This window comes from Excalfactoria chinensis, chromosome 22, assembly GCF_039878825.1.
Source record: "Excalfactoria chinensis isolate bCotChi1 chromosome 22, bCotChi1.hap2, whole genome shotgun sequence".
NCBI lineage: Eukaryota > Metazoa > Chordata > Aves > Galliformes > Phasianidae > Excalfactoria > Excalfactoria chinensis.
This window is the reverse complement of record NC_092846.1, coordinates 1,734,507-1,758,000: the sequence shown is the minus strand read 5'-3', so window position 1 is coordinate 1,758,000 and position 23,494 is coordinate 1,734,507. Positions and strand designations below refer to the sequence as shown.

Sequence of the window (23,494 nt, the reverse complement as noted above, 5' to 3'; positions counted from 1 at the left end):
GAGCATTCCCACGGCCCCATCCTCCCCACCTCAGGGTCGTGCCTCAGTTTCCCCAAACCCAACATTGGACCGTCCCAAAGCACAGCTCAGCACAACGTCCCCGATGTCCCCAAGTAAAAGACCCCGCTGAACCGGCACACCCTGAGTCACGCCGCTTCCTCCTGCCACCCCATTTCCCATCAAAGCCGGGTCCTGCCCAGCACAGCCCAGCCCTGCTGCTCTCCATCTGATGAGCTCACGGCCCGGGCTGCCAGGACTGGATTTCAGTGTAATTAACTGTTCGTGTTGAAACTCGCGCTCCCAGAGCTGCACCCTTTGCTGTGGCTGAGAGCCAGGGCCAGAAGTGCTGAGCTTTCTCCAACGCCGGCACATCCTCACCTCCATGGGGATGTCCTCACCTCGGTGGGATGCTGTCACCTCCCCTGTGACAGCAACGTGTCGGTGCTGGAGGGGAAGAGCTGAACCATCCCTCTGTCTGCACGCAGCCCCAGTAATGGGGTTTGGGACACTGTGGGTTGTGTGGTTTGGGTGGGGACGCCGTGGGGATGGGGATATCATGGAGGTGGGGACATCAAGATGGGGATGGGGACATTGTAGGGATGGGGACACCATAGGGATGGGAAGACCATAAGGGTGGGAACATGATGAGGATAGGGACACTATGAGGACGGGGACACTATGGAATGGGGACACCATGGAACGGGGACACCATGGAGATGGAAACCCTATGGGGATGGAAATACTATGGGGGTGGGGACACCATGGGAACATCATGGGGATGAGGACAGTACAAGAATGGGAAAACCACAGGGATGGCGACACCATGGGAACGGGGACACACGATTGCAGGACTGGAAACCTGGGACATCCTCTGCCTATGGAAAACCCACCTAGGAAGCCCATTCTGGGACCTGTCCCTGAGGTCTGGGGCTGGCTGATACCCCCACACCCCACGGCGGGGCTGGGAGGGGCTGCAGGCAGCCAGACCGGTGCTTTGGAGGCTCCAAGTGCTCCCCAGCACGGCGTGGCACGCAATGGGACCGGCTGTGGGAGCTGCAGGAGCTGCCTGGGCTTGTGCACAACAGGAGAGATGAGGCGACCACAGAGGCAGGCGTGCACGAGATGGTTTATTGGAGCCACACAGAGGCTTCGGCAATTCGCAATCCTCCATCCGGGTGGGGGGCACATCGGACCCCCCCCCTCCCCTTTCCCCCCATCCCATCCCATCACCTCCTCCCATTGCCCCCAAGGGACCAGCGGCACAGCTCCAGCCCCCCAGGACAGTGGGTTAGGGCCCCCCCTAAGTTACGCTGGGGTATCCCCCAAACAAAATGTTAAAGGGGTGAGGGGAGCATGACAAGAACATGGGGGGGGGGGGGGGGGGGGCAATGGGGGGGAGGCCCTGCCAAAGGGCAAACATATGGACCCCACTCCCGGAACTGGAGGGGGGGGTGAGGGTGGGGGGAGCGAAATCCCTTCCCCACCCCTTAAAAAAGAAACAAAACAAAAGGAAAAGACACCAAAGGGCTTCGGGAAGGGGAAGGGGAAAGGGGGGAGTCTGGGAGGGAGGGGAGGAGGAAGGAGGTGGGGGATGGACCCCAGCCGCGTGGGGGCCATTCAGTTCTTGGGCTCTTCGCCAGCCTCGCCACCGTCTTCGCCCGCGCACTCGGCTGTCCATAGCGTCAGGTTGTCCCTGAGCAGCTGCATGATGAGGGTGCTGTCCTTGTAGGAGTCTTCGCTGAGCGTGTGCAGGTCCCCCATGGCCTCGTCGAAGGTGGTCTTGGCCAGCGAGATGGCCTGCTCGGGGGCGTTGGCGATCTCGTAGTGGAAGACGGAGAAGTTGAGGGCCAACCCCAGGCGGATGGGGTTCGTGGGCTGCATCTCCTTTTTGCTGATGTCCATGGCCTCTTGGTACGCCTTCTGGGCGCTGTCGATCGTCTCCTTGCGGTCGTTGCCCGAGGCCACCTCGGCCAGGTATCGGAAATAGTCTCCCTTCATCTTCAGGTAGAACACTTTGCTCTCGGCGTCGCCGGCCTTCTTGATGAGGTGCTTCTCCAGCAAGTCCAGCACCACGTTGCAGACGCCCTTCAGCTCCTCTTCCACCTTCTCCCTGTATTCGTTCACCAGCTGCGCTTTGTCGTCTCCCTCCTCGGTTTTGTGCTCGATGCTGGAGATGACCCTCCACGCCGAGCGCTGGCAGCCCACCACGTTCTTATAGGCGACGGAGAGGAGGTTGCGCTCCTCGTTGGACAGCTCGTCGCCGTGCTCCACCACCGCCTTCATGAAGTCCGCCATGTCCTCGTAGCGCTCGGCCTGCTCGGCCAGCTTGGCTTTCTGCACTTGGTGGTTTCTTGCCATGGCTGCGGGCGGATGAGGAGCGGGACGAGACGTCGGGGCGAGGAGTTGGGGCCGGGAGCCGTCGGAGCCTCTGCTGAGCTTCACCGCCCCGATTCGCTTTTGGCTGAGCGTCGGAGCCCCGAGCGAGAGCGGGAGGAGCCAGCGAGGCTGAAGGAGCCTCCTCCTCCTCCTCCTCCTCCTCCTCTGCTTCCTCCCCGCCGAGCCCGCCCTTAAAATCAAATTGCCGTGAGTCATCGCGCCCCGAGGCACAGGGGTGATGGGGAAGGGGTGAGAGGGTGGCACCCACCCTGCCCTGGATAAGGTGGGTGCCGGGAGGGAGAGGATATGCTCAGGGAGGTCCTGGGGTTCACGGTGAGCCCCCCCCTGTGTCAATGGGATGCCCCTCTGGATCCATGGAGAAGTCTGGATCAATGGGAGATCCTACATCAGTGGGAGACTCTGAATCAATGGGGGAGGGCAGATCAACTGGGGACCCCGGATCAATGGGAGACCCCGAATGAATGGGAGACCTGGAATCAGTGGAGGCTCCAGATCAGTGGGGGACCATGAACCAGTGGGAGAGCCTGGATCAATGGGATACCCAGATCCATAGGAGACCTGGAATCAGTGGGGTACCCAGATCAATGGGAAACCCCAAATACGTGGAAGACTTGGAATCAATCACTGGGGTCCCCAGATCAGTGGGGAACCCTGAGTCAATGGGGGAACCCGGATCAATGGGGGACCCCAAATAAATGGGAAACCAGGAATCAGTGGAGACCCCAGATCGATGGGGGACCATGGACCAATGGGAGGACCCTTCCCCATCTGCCAGGAGTGCTCAGAACAGGGAGCAATGGGGTCGTCACATTGGGGTGAAGCAGGAAAGCGGCAGCACCCGGTGCTCCCATCCCAACCACCCTTAGAGAAACAGCACGGGGTGAGCCTGGCTGTAAAAAATGGCCTCCTCCCCAAAAATCCTATTGCTGTCATTTTTATATGATGATTAACTTGCTGGTGATTGCGAGGGCTTGAAGGGCAGGTATTTATTCCCACTGGTGGGGAAATCGAGGCAGGAGGAGCAGCACCTTACCCCAGCACTGCCATAGGGATCGGGGCCAGGATTGGGACTGGGGCATTCCCAACTCCTCCACCCTGCCTGCTCAGGGGGAATTGCCCTGGCACTTGCACGTACTCAACCCCAACCCCCCTAAAAACACTGAACCATCATTGGACGTCCCCAAGCCCAGGGCAGCTCCACACCCACAAACCCCACTGGATCCCCATTAAGACTTCTACAGCTCTCCCCCCACCCATCCCCATATCCCCCACCCTCTCTGCTCATCCCACCGGGCTCTTTTCGCTCTCTTTATGCCTCACTGGAAGAATTGGGATTTTTATTACTTCTTTTTTGTCAGTCTCATTTTGACGTGAGCTCTGCCCAGCAGCGCTGGCGGCTCCGATTAGGATCTGAGCTCGGCGTTGCGCTGCAGTTTCGCTCTCAGCCTGTTCCCACACGCCGGCACAGGGCAGGGTGCGGCGGGCGGGCAGCACGTGGGGATGGGGCCAAGGGCTTCACCAACGCTGTGCCAGCACCCTCGGCCCCATCCCTGCCATCCTCTCCCCACTGGGGTTGCTCAGGGCTGGCAGCTCTTGGTCCCAAGCTTATGTGATCCCGGTCCCCATCCAGCCACACGGTGGGGGCTGTTGAGTTTGGGACCCAAAGTGAAGCCCACTGCTGGACCTCATGGGTGCACAAGGGCTGTGGTTTGGAATAGAAAGCACTTCTGCCCCCCCCCACCCCATAGGAGAGACCACAAATGGGGCCGTGTATGGGGGCAGGTCCCCCCCAGGGCACAGCGTGGAGCTCGTGGGTTCAGGTGCTGCCAGAAGCACCGAGCTGCTGCCAAATGTTGGTGGCGATGAGCTGCGCAGGAGCTGCAGAAATATTCTGCTCTACCGGTTTTGGTGCGAGTTGGGGGGGTGGTGAAGGGAAGAGCCCCAGCTCTGTGCCCTGCTGGGGGGGTGCATGGCCACCCACCACCCTCAGAGCACCCACGGGTGCCCCTGAACTCACACAGCTGCAACGAGGGATGTGGGATGGAGCCCAGCACCACGCAGACAGGAAATGGGAAAGTCTTTATTTTGTTACAAAAGTAAAAGGCAGAATCCTACCAGGCTCGAAGCCCTTTGCACATGGGGAAGGGGCCCATCCCCTCCATCAGAGCCCCATAGCGATGGACCGGGGGGTGGGAAGCTCATGGGGAGGGCGAGCATTGACCGTGCACCACCCTATGGAATGGGATGCGGTGGGCAACACGCTGCTGGCTTAATCCCAACCCCCCCCAGGTAGGGCTGGATGCTGGGAGCCCTGGCTCAGTACGTGGCCCTTCCCCATGGTGGGGGGGAGGCAGGAGGAACGCAGTATTGCACTCGGGAGGGAAGCTGTATGGCTTTTTGGCCCCTGCTGTGGGTGGGGGGCTCAGAAAGGCTTTGGCTTGCACACGGCTGCTCTCCCCCCTCTCTCCCAGCAGGAAGGGGGAAGGCACAGCAGAGCAGAGGCACGGGCGGTGCTGATGGCTGTCATCGTTGGGGGGTTCGTAGGGTCTTGGCTTCCCTGGGCTGCTCCAAGAGGGGCAGAGGGGCTGCCGGCCTGCGGAGCTCCGTGCTGCCCTGAGCACACTGCACAGCCCCGGGAGAGGGGAAGGAGGAGAAAGAACTCACCTCAATGGCAGGCACAGTGAAGGACAAATGTCATGTTACACACAGGGAAACTGAGGCACGGGGGGGGATGGAGGTGAGGGATGGAATCGTAACGTGCTCCCAGCTCAGGCAACCAACAAACATCCCTGCACCATGCAGGGCACCACTGCAAACAGCACGGGGCCGGGCTGACCCTCAGTTCAACTCCATCTCACAACACTGGGGGGTTGGAAGCAGCCTGCCGTGCTCAGCCAGGCTGCAGGAAGGCAGTGGGAGCATGCAGGTCTCAGCACAGCTGGAAGGTGATGGAGGGCTTCAGAGCCGGACATGCAGCGGAGATGAGATGGGCTGAAGGAGGAGAAGGAAGCACTTTCTTACCTTTCAGCCCCCAGAACGCAGGGCCAGGGGCAGAGCAGAGGGGCACATCCCATCAGGCTGTGCAGGAAACAGCGAAGTCCTGGCAGGCATCCTCCTGGGGAAGACACCAGAGTTACGTGCCGTACCGCCGACGGGCACGGGGTGTGTGAGCTGTGATGGATGGAGTGTGGGGCTCCATGCAGAACTGCACCAGCAGGGTGACACCCGGCCCTGCCCTGAGACCTGCAGGCAAACCCCATCAGCTTCTACAGGTGCTCAGTGCCCACCCCCCTTCTGCAGCCCCATCCTGGGGGAAGGCTTCCAGGCGAGCCTTGTGACTAAAGCCCCATCCAACATCAACATCCTCTTTTGTCTTAAAGGAATAAAATAATAATCCAAGCAATTAACTCTTTAAAAATAGAATTTTATTACAACGAGTAATCAAGGAAACTGGTTTCAATAAGAACAGGAAGGAGCCTGGGCCCCGCTGACACCCTGCACGCTGCTCCCCCAGCCCCAGTCCCTCCTGTTCAGCCTTTGCTGGCAGGGACAAACCCCTGGCACAGCTGTGGGGACGTGGAGGCACAGCAGCCTCTCTGGATGCCAAGGTGGGTTTTAGGCTTCCAGGCTGAAGCACGCAGCCCATGGGATGGCACGGAGCCGCTCTGCTCCCATAGCGCTCAGCGAGGGCCATCTGCTGGGATGCAGCAGAAGTGGAGCAGCTGCCACGCTCTCACCTGGACACCTGGGGCCAGCAGGGCTCTTTGCAGAGGGGAAGGCAAGCTGGCGGCCATGGCAAGCTGGCAGCCCTCCATGTGGGCTGGCTCAGTCACCTGCTGCGTACAGCACAGCCCTGGCTAACTCAGCACGACAGGCTGCCCCCTATCCAGGCTGAACCCCCTGCCTGCAGCTCCCAGGAAACCCAAGCAGGCAGCTTGACATAAAGCCCTGCAAGGCTCCGCCCTGGTGCTAACATGTCCAACGCTATCTACGTCGAATATAAAAACATTACATAGAAAAAAAATATCTACAAACTGTGCAAAATTATCCAGCAGCTTTTAGTAACACGATTCAAGTATTGCTAACAAGGCCTGTGACTCTCCTTCTAACCGCTCCTGTCAGCAACCTGCAGAGCTGGGAGTGCAGCCCGGCTCACCCAACACCTCCATGGGCTGGGAACACCAAGGCACACAGGGATCACTCTGAGTTCTCTGCTGGCCCCAAACCCAAAGCAATGTGAGGCTGCCAGAGATCAGAACCTGCTTGCTGTCCCCTCTGTGTAACCACCTGGGGCAGGCACAGCCCTTGGGAAGTCACCCTGCAGCCTTCCATTCCCCTACATGCTGAATGCAGCCAGGCTTCCCTGGCAAGTTAAGGATTCCAAATCTTACAGCTGGAGCTTCTCACAAGGAGAGCTGCAGGATGGTGTATGTTTCTTCTTCCTCACTACGAGGGTCCTCCTTTGTGCCCTTGCTGCAAAGCTTTGTCCTACAGCCACAGCCAGCACGCCAAGATCTCCCCAGCACTCCCCCACTGAGCAGACAGAACACAGGGCCAGCAGCAGCCTGGATGCCCAGCCAGCTCCCACAGCTGCACAACCACAACTCAGCAAGGCACAGCAGCTGCTGGAAAAGAAAAGCCACTCTGGCAGCGGGTCAAACTGAACACCTGGCCACTAAGACACACAACAACCCCTCTGCATTGGCACGGAGGAGCAAGAAGGATTCATGGATACAACAGCGGCACCAGGGAGCTTCTACCTGCAGCAGCCAAGCAGACAAGGCTCAGCAGCACAGCTCCAAGCAGGATCCCTCCATCAGCCCCATGCCCCATCCTCAGCCCCTCACCACCCAAGCAGGGTATGCAGCCACTCCCCAGAGCAATGCTCCAGGCTCAGGGCTCTCCCCAGACCCATTTTGCTTCCCAGGTGCAGGAGGGATCCCTGCTTCCTGGCACCAGGCAGCCCTGGGGGGTCTTGCATCAGTCGGAAGTCCAGGCAGGTCACATCACAGTGAAAGGAAGAAACAAAAACAATAAATAAATAATAACAATAAAAAAAAGGCAACGTATGGCTCGAGCGAGTCTTTGGCAGCTCTGCATCACAAGGCTGTCCTGCCTGAGGCCAGGGAGATGGTGAGAAGGGAAGGTACTGCTGGAGATAGGCGCAGGCATGGCAGGCACTGGGCTACATCCCGGCACTGCTACGGCACGCCTCCTACCATGCTGGTGTCAGGTTTGGCTCCAAAGGAAGGGATTTCGCTCTTTGGACTGGCTGGCGTCCCCACATCTGGCTGGATGAAGCCTCTTCTGTCTATCAAACTGGAAAACAAAAGGGAAAAGATGTAAGGGGAGGAGGGTTAAGATGCAGGACATGGAAACTGGATGCACAGCCACCGAAGCAAACAGGTTTCAGCGATGGTTTCTGCAGACCCTCTGCTGGCCTGGCCTGTAAACCCTGATCATAAAACCTTCCTGACGTGCAGGCAGCTGTTGTTAAAACAGAGCTGACGGCCCACAGGAGGCCTCCCACAGCTCCCTGCCCACCACACAGCCCACAGTGAAAGGTCTGGGTTGCCACAAAGCCGAGTGGGAGCTGCAAAAGGACTTTGTAACAGGAATACAAACTAAATATGGAAAGAATCCGTTTGAAACGCTGCTCTGCAGGCTCCCAGCACGCAGCTCGGCTCCCTGAAGCCACATTTAGCACTGCTGAATGGCAATGCTGGCATTTCAGCACGTCTGAGGTCAATGAAGAGCAGCAGGTAACGCAGGAAGCAACGAGGAGCTGCAAAGCATGCAGCCTAACTCTGCTCCCGTGAACCCTCTGGTGACAGAGCAGTGAAAGCAGCTGCTTGCAGGTCCCTGGACTAACACTAACACTAAGAGAATCTGGTGGGATGCTGCCAAGTGTTCTGGGTTAATCTGAGGAGAAAGGCTCTCACCTGGGATGGAATGGCCCGCACAGCACCGCACAGCAGTTTGTGAGGATACTTTTATGGCTGTAAGGATTGGCAAACTCTGAGCCCCTCTTATTTGACCAGGAACCTTTGATCTGAAAGGAAAGGACATGATGCAGATTAAGGTAGGAAAGAGGTGACGGAAGGTAATGGAGTGATGGGGGGCTTGGTTCAAATCCTCACTCAGGAGGTGGGAGGTTGGGCTTAATGCAAACCTCCTTGCTCTGTGTGATGAGCAACACGGCAGCATGAAGGCAGTGTGCTGCCCCTGCCTGGGCTCAGCCTTGCGATCAGAAGCTCCAAAGCAGTGCTTTATGCTGTGCACCATCAGCGCCACCGCCTGACCCTCACCCCCTTATTCTTTGCTAGGCTGAAAGCCCTTCAGAGCAGCGCTCTGCCTAACGCTCCCTCTTGTGCTCCAGAGGTGAAACAAACAGCAAGGGGACTCCCAGCTACAACAGGAGGAAACAATCTCATGTCCTCACCCTGAGCAGCTGTCACTAGGACTCTGATTTTGAAACTCGGGGCACATTCAGCGTAGGCACACGCAGGTGGGCAGATGCTACACCCAGCCTTGGGCCCCTGGCTGCAGTGAAACATTTACCACCCCGTTTCCTCCTTCTGTTTTTACTCCCCCCCCCTCCCCAGATGCAGCACATGACTGGGACGTGGGCAGCACAGCTGGAGGAGCCACGTGCTTTGGGCTTGGTGCTGGCAGGGCCGGGGTGTGACAGCCCGGTGCAGACCTGCCAACACAGCGAACAGAATGGGGAAAGGGGGAGAAATAAAGGGAGGAGAAAAAAAAAACAAAGAAAAAAGGGATGCAAACCTGCTGGGATGCAGTGCTGGAAGCTTCCAGCAAGGATTACAGGTACTTCTGGTCAGAAGGGTGAATTCTGATTCCTTCTGAGGATCAGACCAATCCTGCTTTTCCATACAATCTCAGGGCACTCGCTCAGCCCTTTGAGTCTGCACCACCCCAGCCTTTAAGGTACGCCTCCGCAGAAGACAGCTGTGTATGTTTTTTTTGCTTATTAGACACGAGGAACTAATAGAGACAAAGGGACTCGCCCAGGGTCTCTCAGGAAACCTGTGGTTAGACAGGATGCCCAATTAAGATCACCCACGTCCCAGGCTGACACCCAAATCTCAGGGACCTGCTTTTTTAACCACTGAACTCCTCATTTGAAGTAAAGCCACACACAGAATGGAAAATAAAAACCCCACACGTGACCCTTCTGACGTTTCAGTGCGCTGCCTCCCAGCCTGACACCAATGCTGTCCTCCCCCCATGCTGCTGCGTGCTGTTGTTCCCCTTCTCAGCTCCCCAAATAGGGAGCGATGCTGTTTCCTCCTCAGTGGATTATGGCAGAATGCCTCACTCAGGTCCTGCACTACGGCCAGGGGATCCTGGGGAGCCTCATCTCTTCTGAGAGAACAACAGGGCTGGCAGCCCCCTGGCAGCTTTTGGGGTGAAAGGATGAGGATTTGGCTACTCACGTCTTCATTCGTGGTCAGGTTCGAGGCAACTAAATAAGTGTGAAAACCTGAGAGGCCCAAAATAGACCAGACTGAGAAAAAACAAATCACCAGCTCCAGCACAGTGAAACCAGAGTCAAGGAATCCTCAGGAAACAAAGTCATCCTGCAAGGAAACGCGAACTGTTTGGGGGAGGTACTCACAGTTAAGACCACACCAACTGGGCCATGAAAGCACCCCAGCTACCTCTCCATCCCCATGCCATGCTGTGGGCATCCACCAAGGCACAACTTTCTCCAGATGTTCCTCTTCCCACAGAGCCTTGCAAGCTGGAATCAAGTTTGCTACCCAACTTTAGTCCCTGGCAATGAACTAGAAGTGGGAGTAAAGATGTAACCAAACTGGTGATGCCATCAGGCTGTGAGTGCCTGACACCTGTCTGCCCCAACCTAGTACCTGGGGACTGAATTAAACCATGGTAAATACATCAGGCCACCCCTACAAAGAGCCAGCTTCTCTTCTCTGTTACAGAGTTAACTGTTGCTGCACCAGTGCCCAATTGTCCAAGCAGCTATTGGCACCAAAAGGATATCTTGCAGGTGTTGTCTTCAGGGTGGTGAGGAATCCATCTCTCTGAGAGCCTGCAAAGCAAATAGGACAAAGAACCACATTCCACCAGCCAGCCTCATAACTCCAGGCAACACTTTACTCCCCAGCACACAACCAGCCCCTGCAGGCCAAAGGGATCTGTTTGGCTGCCCAAAAACACCTGCAGGCTGCAACTGTGCAGAGATGTCAGCAAGTGCAAGTCCAGGAGACTTAGAGCTGAAAGAAAGGTCACCCCCCCTGCAGGGCTAAGGGAAGACGCGCTCAAAGCCCACCCACTTGGGACAGCACCGAAGGCATTTGCTCTGGAGGGGGATAACTGTGTCACCAGCTCACAAGGTTTCTCTGCAGAGAGAAGAGAGGTGAGTCTGGGCTTCCCTGCAACATGAGCCCCTGTTTATTTGGGATACCTGCACTGGGAAGCCTGGCTTAAACCCACACTGCAACCTCATGCTGCCCCAGGGCCCCGAGCTGCTTGTCACCCAAAGCAAGGTGTGCTGCTGCTGCTGCTGCTGCCAGCCGTACTTACGCAGAGTGAGGTGGGTGACGACACACGCAAAGATGAAGGCTGTCAGGAAGGAGAGGGAGAGGATGAAGGCGTAGAAGTAGCGGTAGTTGCGCTTCCCCACGCAGTTGCCCACCCAGGGGCAGTGATGATCAAACCTCTCTGAAACACAGGAACACAGTGAGGGCTGCTGCTGCCCTCCACTCGCTGCTGAGTCTCTGACAACCAGCTGAGAACTGAGCTTGAACCCACTGCGCCGAGATCAGCAGCTCTCAGCACAGCATCGTTGCTGAGAAGCTCGAAGCAAGCCCTGCAGCCTGTTCATACACCCCTTATTAAAAAACATTTAAGGTCAAAACTTCCCTATCACCAAGCACTGCAAGCTTGCAAGCCTTGTGACCAGTAACATCTCCCATTACTAAAACTGAAAGCGAGCAGGGAAAGCGTGGCAGTTTCTCCAATACCCAGCAGCACTGGGTGTGTACAGGCAGCACTGCTGCTCTCCCTGTGTGTCTGTTTCCCTTGCAGAAAATAACACACAAAGTTATGAAAATATGGCTCCGCAATCCAAGAAACCGCCTGGGAACCCAAGGCAGGTGCAGCATGTGTGGAAACACTCCCATCTTCTAATGAAAGGGCTGGATTGCAGACTGAAGCACTGCTGTAACCCTGCTGCGGGGGACACCAACACAAACAAAACTCTGACACAAAGTCAGTGCGTGCCTGCTCTCCCAGACTGTTCCTCTCCAAATGCTGTCCTGCCTGTGGCTGCTTTCCAGGCAGCAGATCCAGCACAAGGAGAAGCCCTGGCCACCCACAGCTATCCCCAGACACAAAGCACATGGGAGCTTCCAAACATAACCAGAGCCATGGGGTTCTGCTGCTCCATCTGCCCCAATGAAGTGCAACGTGCAGCTCCAGGGCTCCATGGGGGACTACCAGGAGCCTCACTCAAGGAGCGAAGCCTCTGCTCATGCCACTGAGCCCTGTGCCACTCCTCTGCCCACTCACACTGCTCCTTGCATGGAGCCCTCGGGAGCTTTTCTTGTCTTCCTGCCCCACCACAGCCAGAGGGCACTGGGTGGGTACACAGGTGAGCTACACCACAACCTGCAGCAGTTTCTGTACCACCCAAAGGCCGGAGCCTGCTGCAAACCTTGTGCTTGGTGGGGCCTTAAGCACACATCATGGAACACTGCCCTCCAAAGCAGGGGAAGGAGACACGGAGCACTGGACATGCTGTGCCCTCAACCCGAGCCACTTCTGTTTAAATGGGAAGAGGACAGACCTCTTTCTATCTCCCTTTATAACCCCACGTGAAAAGCAAAAGCAATCAGCTCAGGAACATCAGCCACCCCTACAGCCATGGGATGGGCACTGCTGCAATCCGGACTCACCGACGCAGTTGTCGCAGACGCTGCAGTGAGAGGTGCGTGGGGGACGGAACATTTTGCAGGTGTAGCAATACTTGAGCTTCACCACATACTTGTTGATGACCACTTCCATCGTGCGGGCTGGCAGGCGGTACGTGGAGGTCCCCATGGCATCTGCAAGGGAGAGAAGGGACAGTCAGAGCAGTGCAGGGGACACCCAGCCACCCCAGTGCCCCGTGGCACCACAATCCGCTGCCAGGCACAACCCCATTGGCACAACCCCATCAGAGAGCAGCACAGCACATCTCCAGGCAGACTGCATTGACCCGTGCACATCAGTAGCACAAGAGGGTTCCTCATCCTCGTGGATGAAATGGGATTTGGAGACATGCTGTGTGTTTCAACCTGTGTGTTCTCCGCTTGGAGCTGACAGCTGGAAACTCATCATCAGCTCAGCAAAACTGAGGGCTGGAAAAGCTCTGTGCCATGTCTGCAGTGTTGGGTTATTCGGTTTGTTTCAGCCACTCTTGAAACAGCACCTTTCTCACTCTGGGGAAGGCTTTGAAAACGGAGATGAAACAGAGCAAGGTAAGAGGAAAATAAATGGGTTATATTACCAGCAACAGCTGGTGCAGCAGGCAGCATCTGCAGCCAGATTACTGCTGTCAGCACTTATAAATAGAAACACAGATAACTGCTCTGGGAAGATTTTCAAGCCAGTTTTTTAGTCAAGTGCAGAATTATCGCCTTGCAACTGCCTTCAGATGGGAAATGCTCCATGTCAGCTTTGCTAAAGCATTTCTTACTGGTGGTCACACAGACTATGGGTGCACACACCTTCCTGGGCATTGCATCAGTGCAAAGCAAGGAGCTGGGGGCTGAGCCCATCACATCGCCTCGTCCTCCTTATGGGGCTCAGGCTGCTCAGCCCAGCCCTCGCTATCAGGATGCTTAAGTAGAGATTTGTTGTGGTTTACCACAGGCAGCTCTGAAACCCACTGAAGCCTCCAGAAGGGATGGTCCCACTTGGAGTGAGTGCACAGATTAAGGGCTCACTTCCTTCTCATTCCAAAGCATCCCAGTACTGAACATCCCCCCGCTGCACTTCTGCTTCCAGGTTACAAACCCACAGTGCCTTGACTTCATCCCAAGCATGGATTCCACCTCCCAGATCCATCCTGCTCTCTCATCTCCTGCTGCACAGCCCCTCCACCTTCCCAGTGCTGACCAGAGCAAGGAGTGGCAGCTCAGTGCCCATCACAGTGAGAGATGGGACTGTGCAGAAGCACTACAGCCACAGAAGGGCAGCGGGGTGGAACTCAGGTAGGGCAGAACTGGCTCTTCCAAGAGAGGGAAAAGAAACCGAGGTCTGTAGGATCAACTGGAAACCAGATCCTCATAAATCCCAGCCTCAGATCTGAACTACGGCACAGACGCTGAACGCTCTGCCTGTCTGCCTCCGTGAGTGCAGCAGTGTGACTCTGAATGGGGACTTTGTGCACCCCCAGCTGCAGCACAGCTGCTGACAGCACCGCGTTCAGGATGCTGATGCCATGAGCTCCCCTTCATCTCAGCTCTGTACAGAGCAGCAGCCTGCTCTGCTGCTGCCCCTGTGCTACAAGCACACGGCTCTGCCTGGGAAAGCAATGGGGTAAAGCAGAAAGGAAAGCTCTAAGCAGACAGCGTGCAGAAGCACGGCAGCAGAGGGCCCAGCCGTCTCACCGATGCGCTTCTCCAGGTCTGCAGCCTCACTGGGGGTGGCTCTGGGCAGGATCCCGGGGTCCCTGCAGCTCGTCTGGAGGAGGCAGCTGATGACGAAGAAGAAGAGGATGGCTGCAATGATGGGGATGGCCAGGGTCAGGTGACGGGCAAGGAAGGGGCAGCTGTGAAATGACAAGAGACATATACGTGCAGTTACCAACCATCCCTTCAGAACCAGCTATCTTTTATGACACAGCACGCTGTAAATTACCCCTTGGGGAGGAGAACTGAAGCGGGGACCTCTAACACAGCAGAACCCGTCCTGCAGCTGCCCCCTCTTCCTCCTCCTCCTCTTCCTCCCCCCATCCTCCTTTTCCTCCTCCGGTCCCGGCCGCTCATTCGCAATACGGGAACGACCGAGGGGACGCGGGGAGGCAGCGGGGGCCGCTCGGACTCACTCGAAGGCGAAGAAGAGCCCGCTGGTGGTCAGGATGAGGCCGAGCGTGAGGGCGAAGACTCCGCTGTGCCCCGCCAGCATCAACCGGCCGCCGCAGTAGAAGCGGTTGCGGCCCGGGAATACTTCCCATTTCCGACGTGGCCGCGGGTTCTCGCCCGGACGATCCGGTACAGCGGGCGGAGGGGAAGCGGCGGATCCCGGAGCGGCGGCACCGGGCGGGATCTGCCGGTACTCGCAGTCCTTCATGGCGCCGCCCGGAGCCCGCAGCGCCCGGCCCGGCCCCGCCCCGCCTTACAGCGCCCCCTGCCGGCCGCGCCGGTGGGAGCGGGCTGGGTCCGCCCGGAGAGCGGCGCTGCGGGGCGGCACGGCTCAGCCCGGGGGGTCCGGATGGGGTCTCGTTGTGACCTCATGGCACCGCAAAGAGAAGCCCTAATGGGGGAGCAGGGCCGGCCTCCTGCTGCCGTGCGCTTCTCCTTTGTGGTAAGGAGAGAGCAGCTCTCCCTGCCAATTGGGTTTGAGTTTCAGTCCGGGAGGGGGTTTATTTTGTGAACGGAAGGTTTGGGTTTCCACCCTCCAACGAGATGGGAATGTTTCCTTATCACCTGCATTACAGTGGGAGGGAGGCACACCTCTGGCTGCCTGCCGGGAACTGCTGCTTTCCCACCTCGTCCCTTGCAGTGCCAATGGGAAGGTGGGAGGAGGAGAGAGAGGGCAGGAAGACCCCAGGAAAGCAAGACGTTGGGGAACAACCCCATGGGTATCGTCCTGCTGCTGCTTGGGGAGAGGAGCACACTGTGCTGACCAGCCCCTTTTGTTACAGCGAGTCTGTGAGCACCCAGAAAGCACAGGATGCTCTTAAAAGGAAGAGCCCTTGGAAGGCGAAGGTATAATTCACATCTCTTCAGTTACTGGTATCATCAATCACTGCTTAAAGGAAATCCTTTATTACAACACACATCGTGTAGCAGGAGGAAGACAAGGCACTGAGGTGCCTTTTTAGCTGTTAATAAACAAAGAAGTAGCTCTCCAGGTTCACACTGCATTCCTCAGATGTTAATCGAAGCGCAGGTAACACAACCAATTCAACTGCACGTTTGAGAGATGGAAGGAAATGTGTGTTTCGACGAGCTGAGCCTTAACTTAAATCATTGCAAACTTGGCTGGTGCTTCTGCTTAAGGTTTATCAATCCCAAAGAACATACGTGGAGGCAAGTTAATATCCATCAGTTTAATAGAGGCACTCACCTCAGCAGGGGCAGCTGGCCAGCAGAATGCCCACAGCACCCCTCAGTGCTGTATTTACGGCAAGAAAGCATCAGAAAGCAGGGAGAGACCTGCTTACAGCTGCAGAGCAGTCGCTCACAAACAAGTTTCTTCTTGCTACGTGCAGAAGCAAGTCTGTGTGTGTTCCCACGAGCCCTTTCTCATGGGCCAGACACCTGTTTGGGCCTTGAGCTGTGTTTATCCACGTGGGATCTGAAATGCAAACTCACCAAGACAAACACACGCGATACAAAGGTCTCCTGGGATCAGTGGTACCTGCAGACTTTCCCCCTTTCATTTTCACATTTTGTGATGGATCCTGAAAGAGAGAGAAAAATTAAACAGACGTTGATGTCTTTCAGTCCCCCCAGCTGGTCGGGATGGCCTTGTCACTTAACCCCTGTTCTCTTCCAGCTCTCAGCTGCACGTTGTGCCTTCACATTGAACAGCAGAGGATGCCAAAGGGAGCAGGCCAATGACTTAAGAATGAAGCCCAACAGATGGCTGGAAGCCTACAGTGCTCGCCTCGCTTCCAACACCATTTGTCATCCACCTTGATGGTGGGACGTCAAGTCCTAAGATGGCTGCAATAGCTCGTGACATGGACTGCAGGAAACAGATGTTTGTAAGCTTGCAGAAACCCTCTCTGACAAAAGAAAGCCTGTTTCCTTACGTATCAACCAAACTCTGCCTGTACAGGTCAAACCTGCATAGGTAAATCTAACGCTTCAGATGCCATCAAAGGAATCACACTATAAAAAGGAGGGATTCCGTATTCCATCAGGAAATTCACTGTTTGAAGTCTTGGTCATGCGGTCCTTTCCCATGCAATAAAGTATGCAAGTCACATGTTCCATAGGAAGGTGGACATGTTGGCACTGCGAACGTCCCTGTTTATTGTCTGTATGAGCTCAGCCATCCCTGTTGCTGCATTCATTTTGATAACGATAAGAGCTCTTGGTCTCTGTTAGGGCTGGACATGGAGTAGCAATATGGAGTAGCAATATGGAGTAGCAATATGGAGTAGCAATATGGAGTAGCAATATGGAGTAGCAATATGGAGTAGCAATACGAACATAGAAAGATAAAGCTTGACGGAAAAGTGGAAAGCAGCATGAATTGCCCAGCCTTGTTAAGTGGCACGTGGATCTAACAGGAGACATGGATGTCTTGGTTAGGAACACAAAACGAAGCAGCAGCACATGCAGCCTTTCTCCTCATCTACCTCCATGTTTTTCCTCATCTACCTCCATGTTTATCCTCATTTATCTCTGTGTTTCTCCTCATCCATCCCCATCTTTGTCAGTGGAAGGATGTTGGCTGGGCAGCACGATCTGCTCTCAAGGCAGTTTTGCTCTATGGGTAATGGGGTCATTGGGGACACTTGGGGTTAATGGGGTTAACGGAAGGGAACGGGGCTCAGCGGGGGGGACTGGAGGTGATAAGGTAGAACCGGGAGGTCACGTGGTCCTCAGCGGTTGGCGATAAGGCCGGATGGGCGGCCCTTCCTCTCGCCCCTCCCCCCCCCGTTATCCCCGCGGCTCCCCCCTCAGCCCTCACTCCCGGCCATGGCTCCGTGGCTGCTGCTGCTCCTCGCGGTGCTCCCGGTGCCGCTCCCCGCCTCCCCCCGCTGCTCCCCGCGGTGCCCGCCGGGCACTTACCCGCACCCAGCGGCCCGGACCCGGCAGCGCTGCGCTCCCCCGAGGGGCCGCTCGGAGCCCGCCCGGTGCCGAGGTGCGAAATAGGTCGCGGGTATTCCACTTCCGGGTTTAAGACGGAAGTGGAGGGTAAATTCCGGGCTAGGCAGGAAGTAGGTGTTCTTCTAATAGGGGCCGGGTAGGAAGCAGCAATGAAAAAATATTTTCCCGGTGCTTGGGGTTCCCCGCAACGGGGCATTTCCAAAGGAGTCCGCCGGAAATGAGGTCCGGGGGGAAACAGAACCCCGGGAGCGTTTTGAGGGGGGGGTTTCATTGCTGCCCCTCAACCCCCCAGCGCTCCGCTGCCCCGCGCCGCTCTCTTTCCCTCACGGCACCGTGGAGCCGCGACTCGCCGCCTACCCCTCCGGCAGCGTCCTCCGCTTCGCCTGCGATGACGGCTTCGTGCTGCGAGGGGCCGCAGAGCTGCACTGCAGAGCTGGGGGGGTATGGAGCGAATCCCCCCCTGTGTGCGACGATGGAGGTGAGTGGAGACCTAAAACCCACCTAAAGGGCCCGAAATCGACCCAAAAGGCCCCCAAACCTCCGGGAAATGCCCCAAAATTCGTTGGGGGGGTGTTAGGGGGGACAGAGTATCCCTGGGAGGCTTCAAAATCCCCCTTAGAGACCCCAGAAACCTTCCTCAAGGTCCCCATAGCCCTTAAAGTCTTCAAAATCCCTCTTATATGCCCAAAGGTTGATGGGGTTGGAGGGTCCTTATGGGACTGAGGGGGGTAAGGAACATGATTTGGGGGGGGTGGGGGTGTCCTTATGGTCGCTGGGAGGGGACTCGAGGGTCCCTGTGGGGCTGAGGGGAACGATAAATATCTGAGGGGGGTTGGGGTTATGGGGTGGGCCAATGTCCCTATATGGGCTTTAGGGGGGTGGAAAACAGGAGTTAGATGGGTGGATCCCAATGGGGTTGGGGAATCCCTATGAAGTGTGTGGGTCCCTTGGGGGTCAAGGGCTCTGTACCTCCTACTGATTCTCCCCACAGAAGGTGACTGTCCCCCCCCTGCAACACCAGCGGGGGGGGTGACAACAGGCGGGGGGCGGCACCATGGGGCCGAGGTGGGGGTGCACTGTGGGGCAGGACTGCAGCTACTGGGACCTCCCCGGCGCCACTGCATGGAGACTGGGAGGTGGTCTGGGCCTGAGCCCACCTGCCGCCGTGAGTGACACTGTGTCCCCATGTCCTCATATGTCCCATATATCCATGTCCCCATATTGTCTCCGTATCCCCAGATACCCCCGTGTTCCCCCAAATCCCCATGTCCCTATGTGCTGTATCCCCATGTGCCATAGCCTCACATCCCTAAATACCCTCCTATTGTTCCCTTTTTCCTGTGTTCTCAGGTCCCCATGTGTCCCCATGTTCCTAAGTCCCCAAGTGTCTGCATGTCCCCCATTGTCCCCATATCTCCACATCCCCACGATGTCCCCAAATGTCCCCACAGACCCCTACTCCTACGACCTTCCCGAGGACATCAGCAGCGGCCTCGGCTCTTCCTTCACCTCCATCCTGGAGCTGGCGGGTGCCCGTGCTGACAGTGGTGAGCTGGGGGGACACTGTGGTGACATCATCACAGTGACATCATCACAATGACATCATGGTGACATTGTGGTGACAGACACGTCCCTGGGGCGCCGCATCATACTGAGCCACAATGGGTCCCTCCATGTCTACGTGCTTCTGGATGCGTCTGGCAGCGTCCAACAGGACAACTTTGAGCTCTTCCGACAGAGCGCTGTGACCATCGTGGATAGGGTGCGAGGGGGACAACAGGGTGGGACCATGGGGAGACCACAGGGAGATGGAATGGGACCGTGGGGGGATGAGGAAGATGGGGTGGGATCATGGGATGAAGAGGTGGAACCATTGGGAGAACATGGAGAGATGAGGAGATGGGGTTACACCACAGGGTGAAGTTGAGACCAGGAAAACTATGATGAGATGAGACCAAGGAGGTAGGTCTCAGAGGTTGGGGGTCTGGAATGGGTGCTCTGAGCTATCCCCATCTCCCTGTTGCCCCACAGCTCAGCAGCTTTGAGGTGCCCCTCAGGTTTGCCATCGTCTCCTTCGCCACCCACACGCATGTCATCATCTCTACCACCGAAGATGACTCTTTGGATGCTGATGAAGTCATTGCGCGCTTGGAAGCCATGAAGTTTGGTGGTACGTCCCCAAAGTGGGCAACCCCAAAGTTGGGAATGCATTGAGGACACAATAACATGATGTTGTCCCTTTAGTGCACGGGAACGCAACGGGGACCAACATGTATGGGGCGCTGCTGGAGGTCTACCACATGATCCTCTTCCATAAGGAGTGGTCAACGCGTGACGGCCAACCCAACGTGTGGAGGGACACGCGGCATGTCATCATCCTGCTGACAGATGGTGGGGACAATGTGGGGACAGTGCTTGGGTGGATGCTGTGGGGCTGGGCTGAGCTCCATCATGCTGCTCTATAGGGAGGTTCAACGTTGGCAGACATCCCCGGGACGCAGTGGCCAAGATTGAGGACGTGCTGAAGATCAAAGAGGACCGCGAGGAGTTCTTGGGTGGGTGTGTGGGGACAGCAGGGAAATGGGGACACTGAGGTTGGTTTGGAGGATCTCTGAGGTGAAGTTGAGGATCTCAGTTGGGGGTTTGAGAACATCTGAGGTAGCACTGGGCACCTTCAAGGTGGTTTGGGGGAACCTCAGAGGTGGATTGGGGCCATGTGGACACCAGTGGGAACAGAGGGGGTGTGGGGACATTGAGATAGACTTTTGGAACCTTGGGAGTGGTTTTGAGGAGCTGAAGAATAGGGTTAAAGTGTCCTCAGTGGTTCTGGGGACCTGAGTTGGGTTTTGGGCATCTGGAGGCCACCCTGTCTCCACATCCCTGACCCAGCGTCCCTTTGCCCTAGCCTCTATTTGCTGTTGCTCCAGCAGTGGGGTCAATACCCTGGTTTCCTCCTATCCCCAGGGCCAGTGCCCCATTTGGTGCCTCTCGCCCTGTCCCCATGATCAGACCCCATGGCAGATGGCCCAAACCCTATTCTAGGGGCCCTTAACCCTGTTGTGGTGCCCTGACCTCTGTTCTACACACCCCAAGCCCCGTTTTAGGTGCTCGCAACCCTATTTTTGGTGCTCCAATGTTCATGTGAGACATCCAGACCCCACTTCTGATAACTTCAGCCACCTTCAGTGCCCTCAATCCCAACTCAGGTTCTCCAAACCCCGCTCCAGGTGCCCCCCACCCCCTTTCTCACCCTCTGACTCCTCACCCCCAGACATCTATGCTTTTGGGGTGGGGACCCTGGAGGTGGACATGGCTGAGCTGGAGGCAGTGGCCTCGCACCGCCGGGATGAGCGCCATGCCTTCAAGCTGGCAGATGCGTCGGCACTACGCCAGGCACTGGAGGGAGCGTTGGCTGCCACTGCCATTGGGGACCTCTGTGGTGTCATCATCCCTGCTGGCAATACCCGGCCACCGTGGCATGTTGTTCTGAGGGTGGGCACTGGGGAGGATCTGTTGGGGTTGGAGATGATCCACTGGGGGTGACTGAGGATGGAGGGGGTACCATCTTGGATGGGGGATCCTTTGGGGGGTGCTGGGTGTCAAAGGAATATTTATTGGGGATTCACTGGGGATGGAGAGGATTCATTGGGGATTGAGGGATCCAGTGAAGATTGGGGGAGGGAAATCTATGGGTGAGGGCCCATTATGGATCATTGGGATCCCTTAAGGATTGGGGGGAAGTCACGGAGGATCACTGGGGTTGGAGGAGTCCATTGGGGATGGGAGGACCCAATGGGGACAAGGGATTCCAATGCAGACCCTGTGTTCTTGCACCTCCCCCCCGGTACTCCCCCAGACTGGAGTGCAGCAGCGTTGTGCAGGGACCCTTCTGGGGGGCCGCTGGGTGCTGACAGCTGCTCACTGCTTCCTGGGGGGTGAGAGCCCGCACGCCTGGAGCGCCGAGCTGGGTAAGGCCCCAACATTGGGGACTCCCCTCATCCTGATCCCACCCCCCCCACCCCACTGGGACCCCAAAATCCAGGACCTCTCCACCCCATTGGGACTCCTTCAATTCCCATTTCTGGGGGGTCTGCAGCAGGGGGTCAGGAGATTTCCATCCAGGGGTGGAAACTCCATGAGGACTTTAACATCCGGGGGAAGGTGGCACGGGGAGTGCCTGAGTTCTACGACTATGATGTGGCCCTGGTGGAGCTGGTGAAGGAGGTGGGAGACACAGGGGCCCCCAGGTGAGTGGGACAGTGGGATGTAGGGGGGGGCAGGATGATGTTGACGGGGTCCTGAACCCCACTAAGAAATCTAATTCCCTCCCCAAAAAAGGCGCATCTGCATACCCTGCACTGAGGATGCAAACAGAGCTTTGAGAATGGCACCAGGGACCACATGCCAAAAGCAAGGTGGGGGCACCCAACATCATCCCCACATTCTCACCTCCATGTGTCCCTATACCTCCCTTCTCACATTGTCCTCATATCACCAAATGTCACAATGTCTCATATCCCTGTGTCTGTATTTCCCCCCTCCAATATTGTCACCATATCTCCTTGTCCCTGCATCCCCATTTCCCCATCTCTACATTGTCCCCATGTCCCCAAATGTCACAGTGTCCCATATCCCTGTTTCACTGTTCCCATGTCCCCAGAATCCCACGCATCCCCATATTATCTTCCTGTCTCCAAATGTCCTACAGAGGTGGAGCTGATGGGCCGCACTCGTGTCCCTGCCGAGTTTGTGTCGCTGGAGGGCAGGAGGTTGAACGTCAGGATCAAGGAGCAGGAAGAGGTGTGGGGCTGCCCCAAGGCGCAGCTCTATCCCATAGAGTGACCCACAGCCCCAAACATCCTCCACAACAGGGAAGAGTCCCAGCAGGACCCTGCCCCATAGTGTTGCTCTGCCCCACAGCGCGCCTCCTGCATGGGGGGTGCAGTGCAGCCCGGGATGCCCCATGCCAATGCCTCTGTGAAGGATGTGGTGACAGAAAGGTTCCTGTGCAGTGGGCAGGAGCGTGGCGGTGAGTGTGAGGATGCAGCCTGCAAAGGTGTGTGTGTGTGGGGGGGGGGGGGGGGGGCAAATATCCCCATCCCCACATTCCCGTACCCCCATATTGTCCCCATGTTCGCTTGTCTTTACATCCAAGTCCCCACGTCACTGTACTGTCCCCATATCCCCATACCCCAATATGTTCCCAGGTGAATCTGGGGGTTCTCTCTTTGTGGAGCGCCGACACCGTTTCCTCCAGGTGATTTTTATATGGGGGGGTCCCTAACTTCCTCCGCCCTGACCCCACACACACATTCATTATAGGGTCCCCAAACTCCCCCTTCCTGCAGGTCGGGGTCCTGAGCTGGGGCACCTTCAATCCCTGCCATACCGGGGGCCGCAATGCTGAAGGGGAGCTGCTCCGTGCCCCAGCCCCCCCCGGCCACCAGCCCCGGGATTTTGCCATCAGCCTGTTCCGCATTCAGCCCTGGTTACGGCGGCACCTGGGGGGGGTCCTGCGCTTCACCCCCCTTTGACTCCCTATAACAGTGGGGCTCCCCCCAAGGGTACACACCCCAAGGGTGCTCCCCATTGGATTCCTATAGGAGCTCAATGGAACCCCCACACCCCAATAAAGTGCCCCCCCAACACTGTGAGCACACGAGTGGCTGATAGGATACTGGGGGTGTGTGGGGCGGGGGGTGGCCGATAGGATAGTGGGGGTGTGTGGGGTGGGGGGACCTTTGGGGTACCACTGCCGGAGCTCATTAAGGGAAGGGGGTTAGACTGCGTTCACCCCCTCCCGTTTCCCATAGCCTGCCCAGGTGGGACAATACACACAACCCTTTACCCTCCCCCGGCTCCGAACCCCGACCCACAGACTGGGACCCACGGAAGGAGCTGGATCCGGGCCCGTGTCCGTTAGTGCTGCTCGCTCTCCTACCTCGGCTCCATCGTTAACGATGCGGTGTCTCCGACCTGAAGCCCCGTCGGATCCGCACTGAGCTCACACCGCAGCGATGCACTTCCGGATGCACCCGGAAGGGCTCACCCAGCAC

At 57.1% G+C, this 23,494-nt stretch overlaps 3 protein-coding genes across 7 annotated transcripts; 1 reads left to right on the top strand and 2 right to left on the bottom strand.

The window, feature by feature from the left end:
• Positions 1–1,617: 1,617 nt before the first annotated feature.
• On the bottom strand, positions 1,618–2,549 carry SFN (stratifin). The gene has a single exon (XM_072355600.1). The coding sequence runs from the start codon at positions 2,356–2,358 to the stop codon at positions 1,618–1,620; it is 741 nt and encodes a 246-aa protein (XP_072211701.1). The 5' UTR covers positions 2,359–2,549.
• Positions 2,550–4,457: 1,908 nt separating this feature from the next.
• Positions 4,458–23,490, bottom strand: ZDHHC18 (zDHHC palmitoyltransferase 18). Of its 3 annotated transcripts, XM_072355262.1 has the most exons (11): positions 23,380–23,490; positions 15,969–16,057; positions 14,040–14,200; positions 12,342–12,491; positions 10,969–11,106; positions 10,426–10,474; positions 9,855–9,957; positions 8,340–8,449; positions 7,617–7,716; positions 5,419–5,512; positions 4,458–5,019 (listed from the first exon to the last, which is right to left on the bottom strand). In XM_072355262.1, exons 2-10 carry the CDS (start codon positions 16,034–16,036, stop codon positions 5,471–5,473), a joined length of 921 nt encoding a protein of 306 aa, XP_072211363.1. In that variant the 5' UTR covers positions 16,037–16,057; positions 23,380–23,490; the 3' UTR covers positions 4,458–5,019; positions 5,419–5,470. The 3 variants fall into 3 exon arrangements, with proteins under 3 accessions (XP_072211363.1, XP_072211361.1, XP_072211362.1); XM_072355260.1 differs by lacking the exons at positions 15,969–16,057; positions 23,380–23,490 and adding an exon at positions 14,477–15,114; XM_072355261.1 differs by lacking the exons at positions 15,969–16,057; positions 23,380–23,490 and adding an exon at positions 14,477–15,108 and having other exon boundaries at positions 4,481–5,019; positions 5,419–7,716.
• On the top strand, positions 17,307–23,341 carry LOC140261631 (complement C2-like). 3 transcript variants are annotated; one of them, XM_072355256.1, is made up of 16 exons: positions 17,307–17,472; positions 17,731–17,916; positions 18,430–18,603; positions 18,890–18,985; positions 19,064–19,200; positions 19,470–19,608; positions 19,683–19,829; positions 19,904–19,993; positions 20,710–20,930; positions 21,295–21,406; positions 21,535–21,685; positions 21,777–21,853; positions 22,147–22,238; positions 22,359–22,494; positions 22,646–22,695; positions 22,787–23,341. In XM_072355256.1, exons 1-16 carry the CDS (start codon positions 17,307–17,309, stop codon positions 22,970–22,972), a joined length of 2,160 nt encoding a protein of 719 aa, XP_072211357.1. In that variant the 3' UTR covers positions 22,973–23,341. The 3 variants fall into 3 exon arrangements, with proteins under 3 accessions (XP_072211357.1, XP_072211360.1, XP_072211359.1); XM_072355259.1 differs by lacking the exons at positions 17,307–17,472; positions 18,430–18,603 and having other exon boundaries at positions 17,786–17,916; positions 18,678–18,985; XM_072355258.1 differs by lacking the exons at positions 17,307–17,472; positions 17,731–17,916 and having other exon boundaries at positions 18,485–18,985; positions 22,359–22,467.
• Positions 23,491–23,494: the final 4 nt, after the last annotated feature.

What these genes read in the sequence shown, in the direction of transcription:
- SFN (XM_072355600.1), bottom strand. Translation starts at nt 2,358, where the DNA reads ATGGCAAGAAACCACCAAGTGCAGAAAGCCAAGCTGGCCGAGCAGGCC.
- ZDHHC18 (XM_072355260.1), bottom strand. Translation starts at nt 14,721, where the DNA reads ATGAAGGACTGCGAGTACCGGCAGATCCCGCCCGGTGCCGCCGCTCCG. An exon ending in ACCTGACCACGAATGAAGAC is followed by an intron (nt 8,450 to 9,854) that starts GTGAGTAGCCAA and finishes CTTTCCTTTCAG; the next exon opens with ATCAAAGGTTCCTGGTCAAA. An exon ending in CCAAACCTGACACCAGCATG is followed by an intron (nt 5,513 to 7,616) that starts GTAGGAGGCGTG and finishes TGTCTTCCCCAG; the next exon opens with GAGGATGCCTGCCAGGACTT.
- LOC140261631 (XM_072355256.1), top strand. Translation starts at nt 17,307, where the DNA reads ATGGCTCCGTGGCTGCTGCTGCTCCTCGCGGTGCTCCCGGTGCCGCTC. An exon ending in GCCTGAGCCCACCTGCCGCC is followed by an intron (nt 18,604 to 18,889) that starts GTGAGTGACACT and finishes ATGTCCCCACAG; the next exon opens with ACCCCTACTCCTACGACCTT. An exon ending in GCCGACACCGTTTCCTCCAG is followed by an intron (nt 22,696 to 22,786) that starts GTGATTTTTATA and finishes CCCTTCCTGCAG; the next exon opens with GTCGGGGTCCTGAGCTGGGG.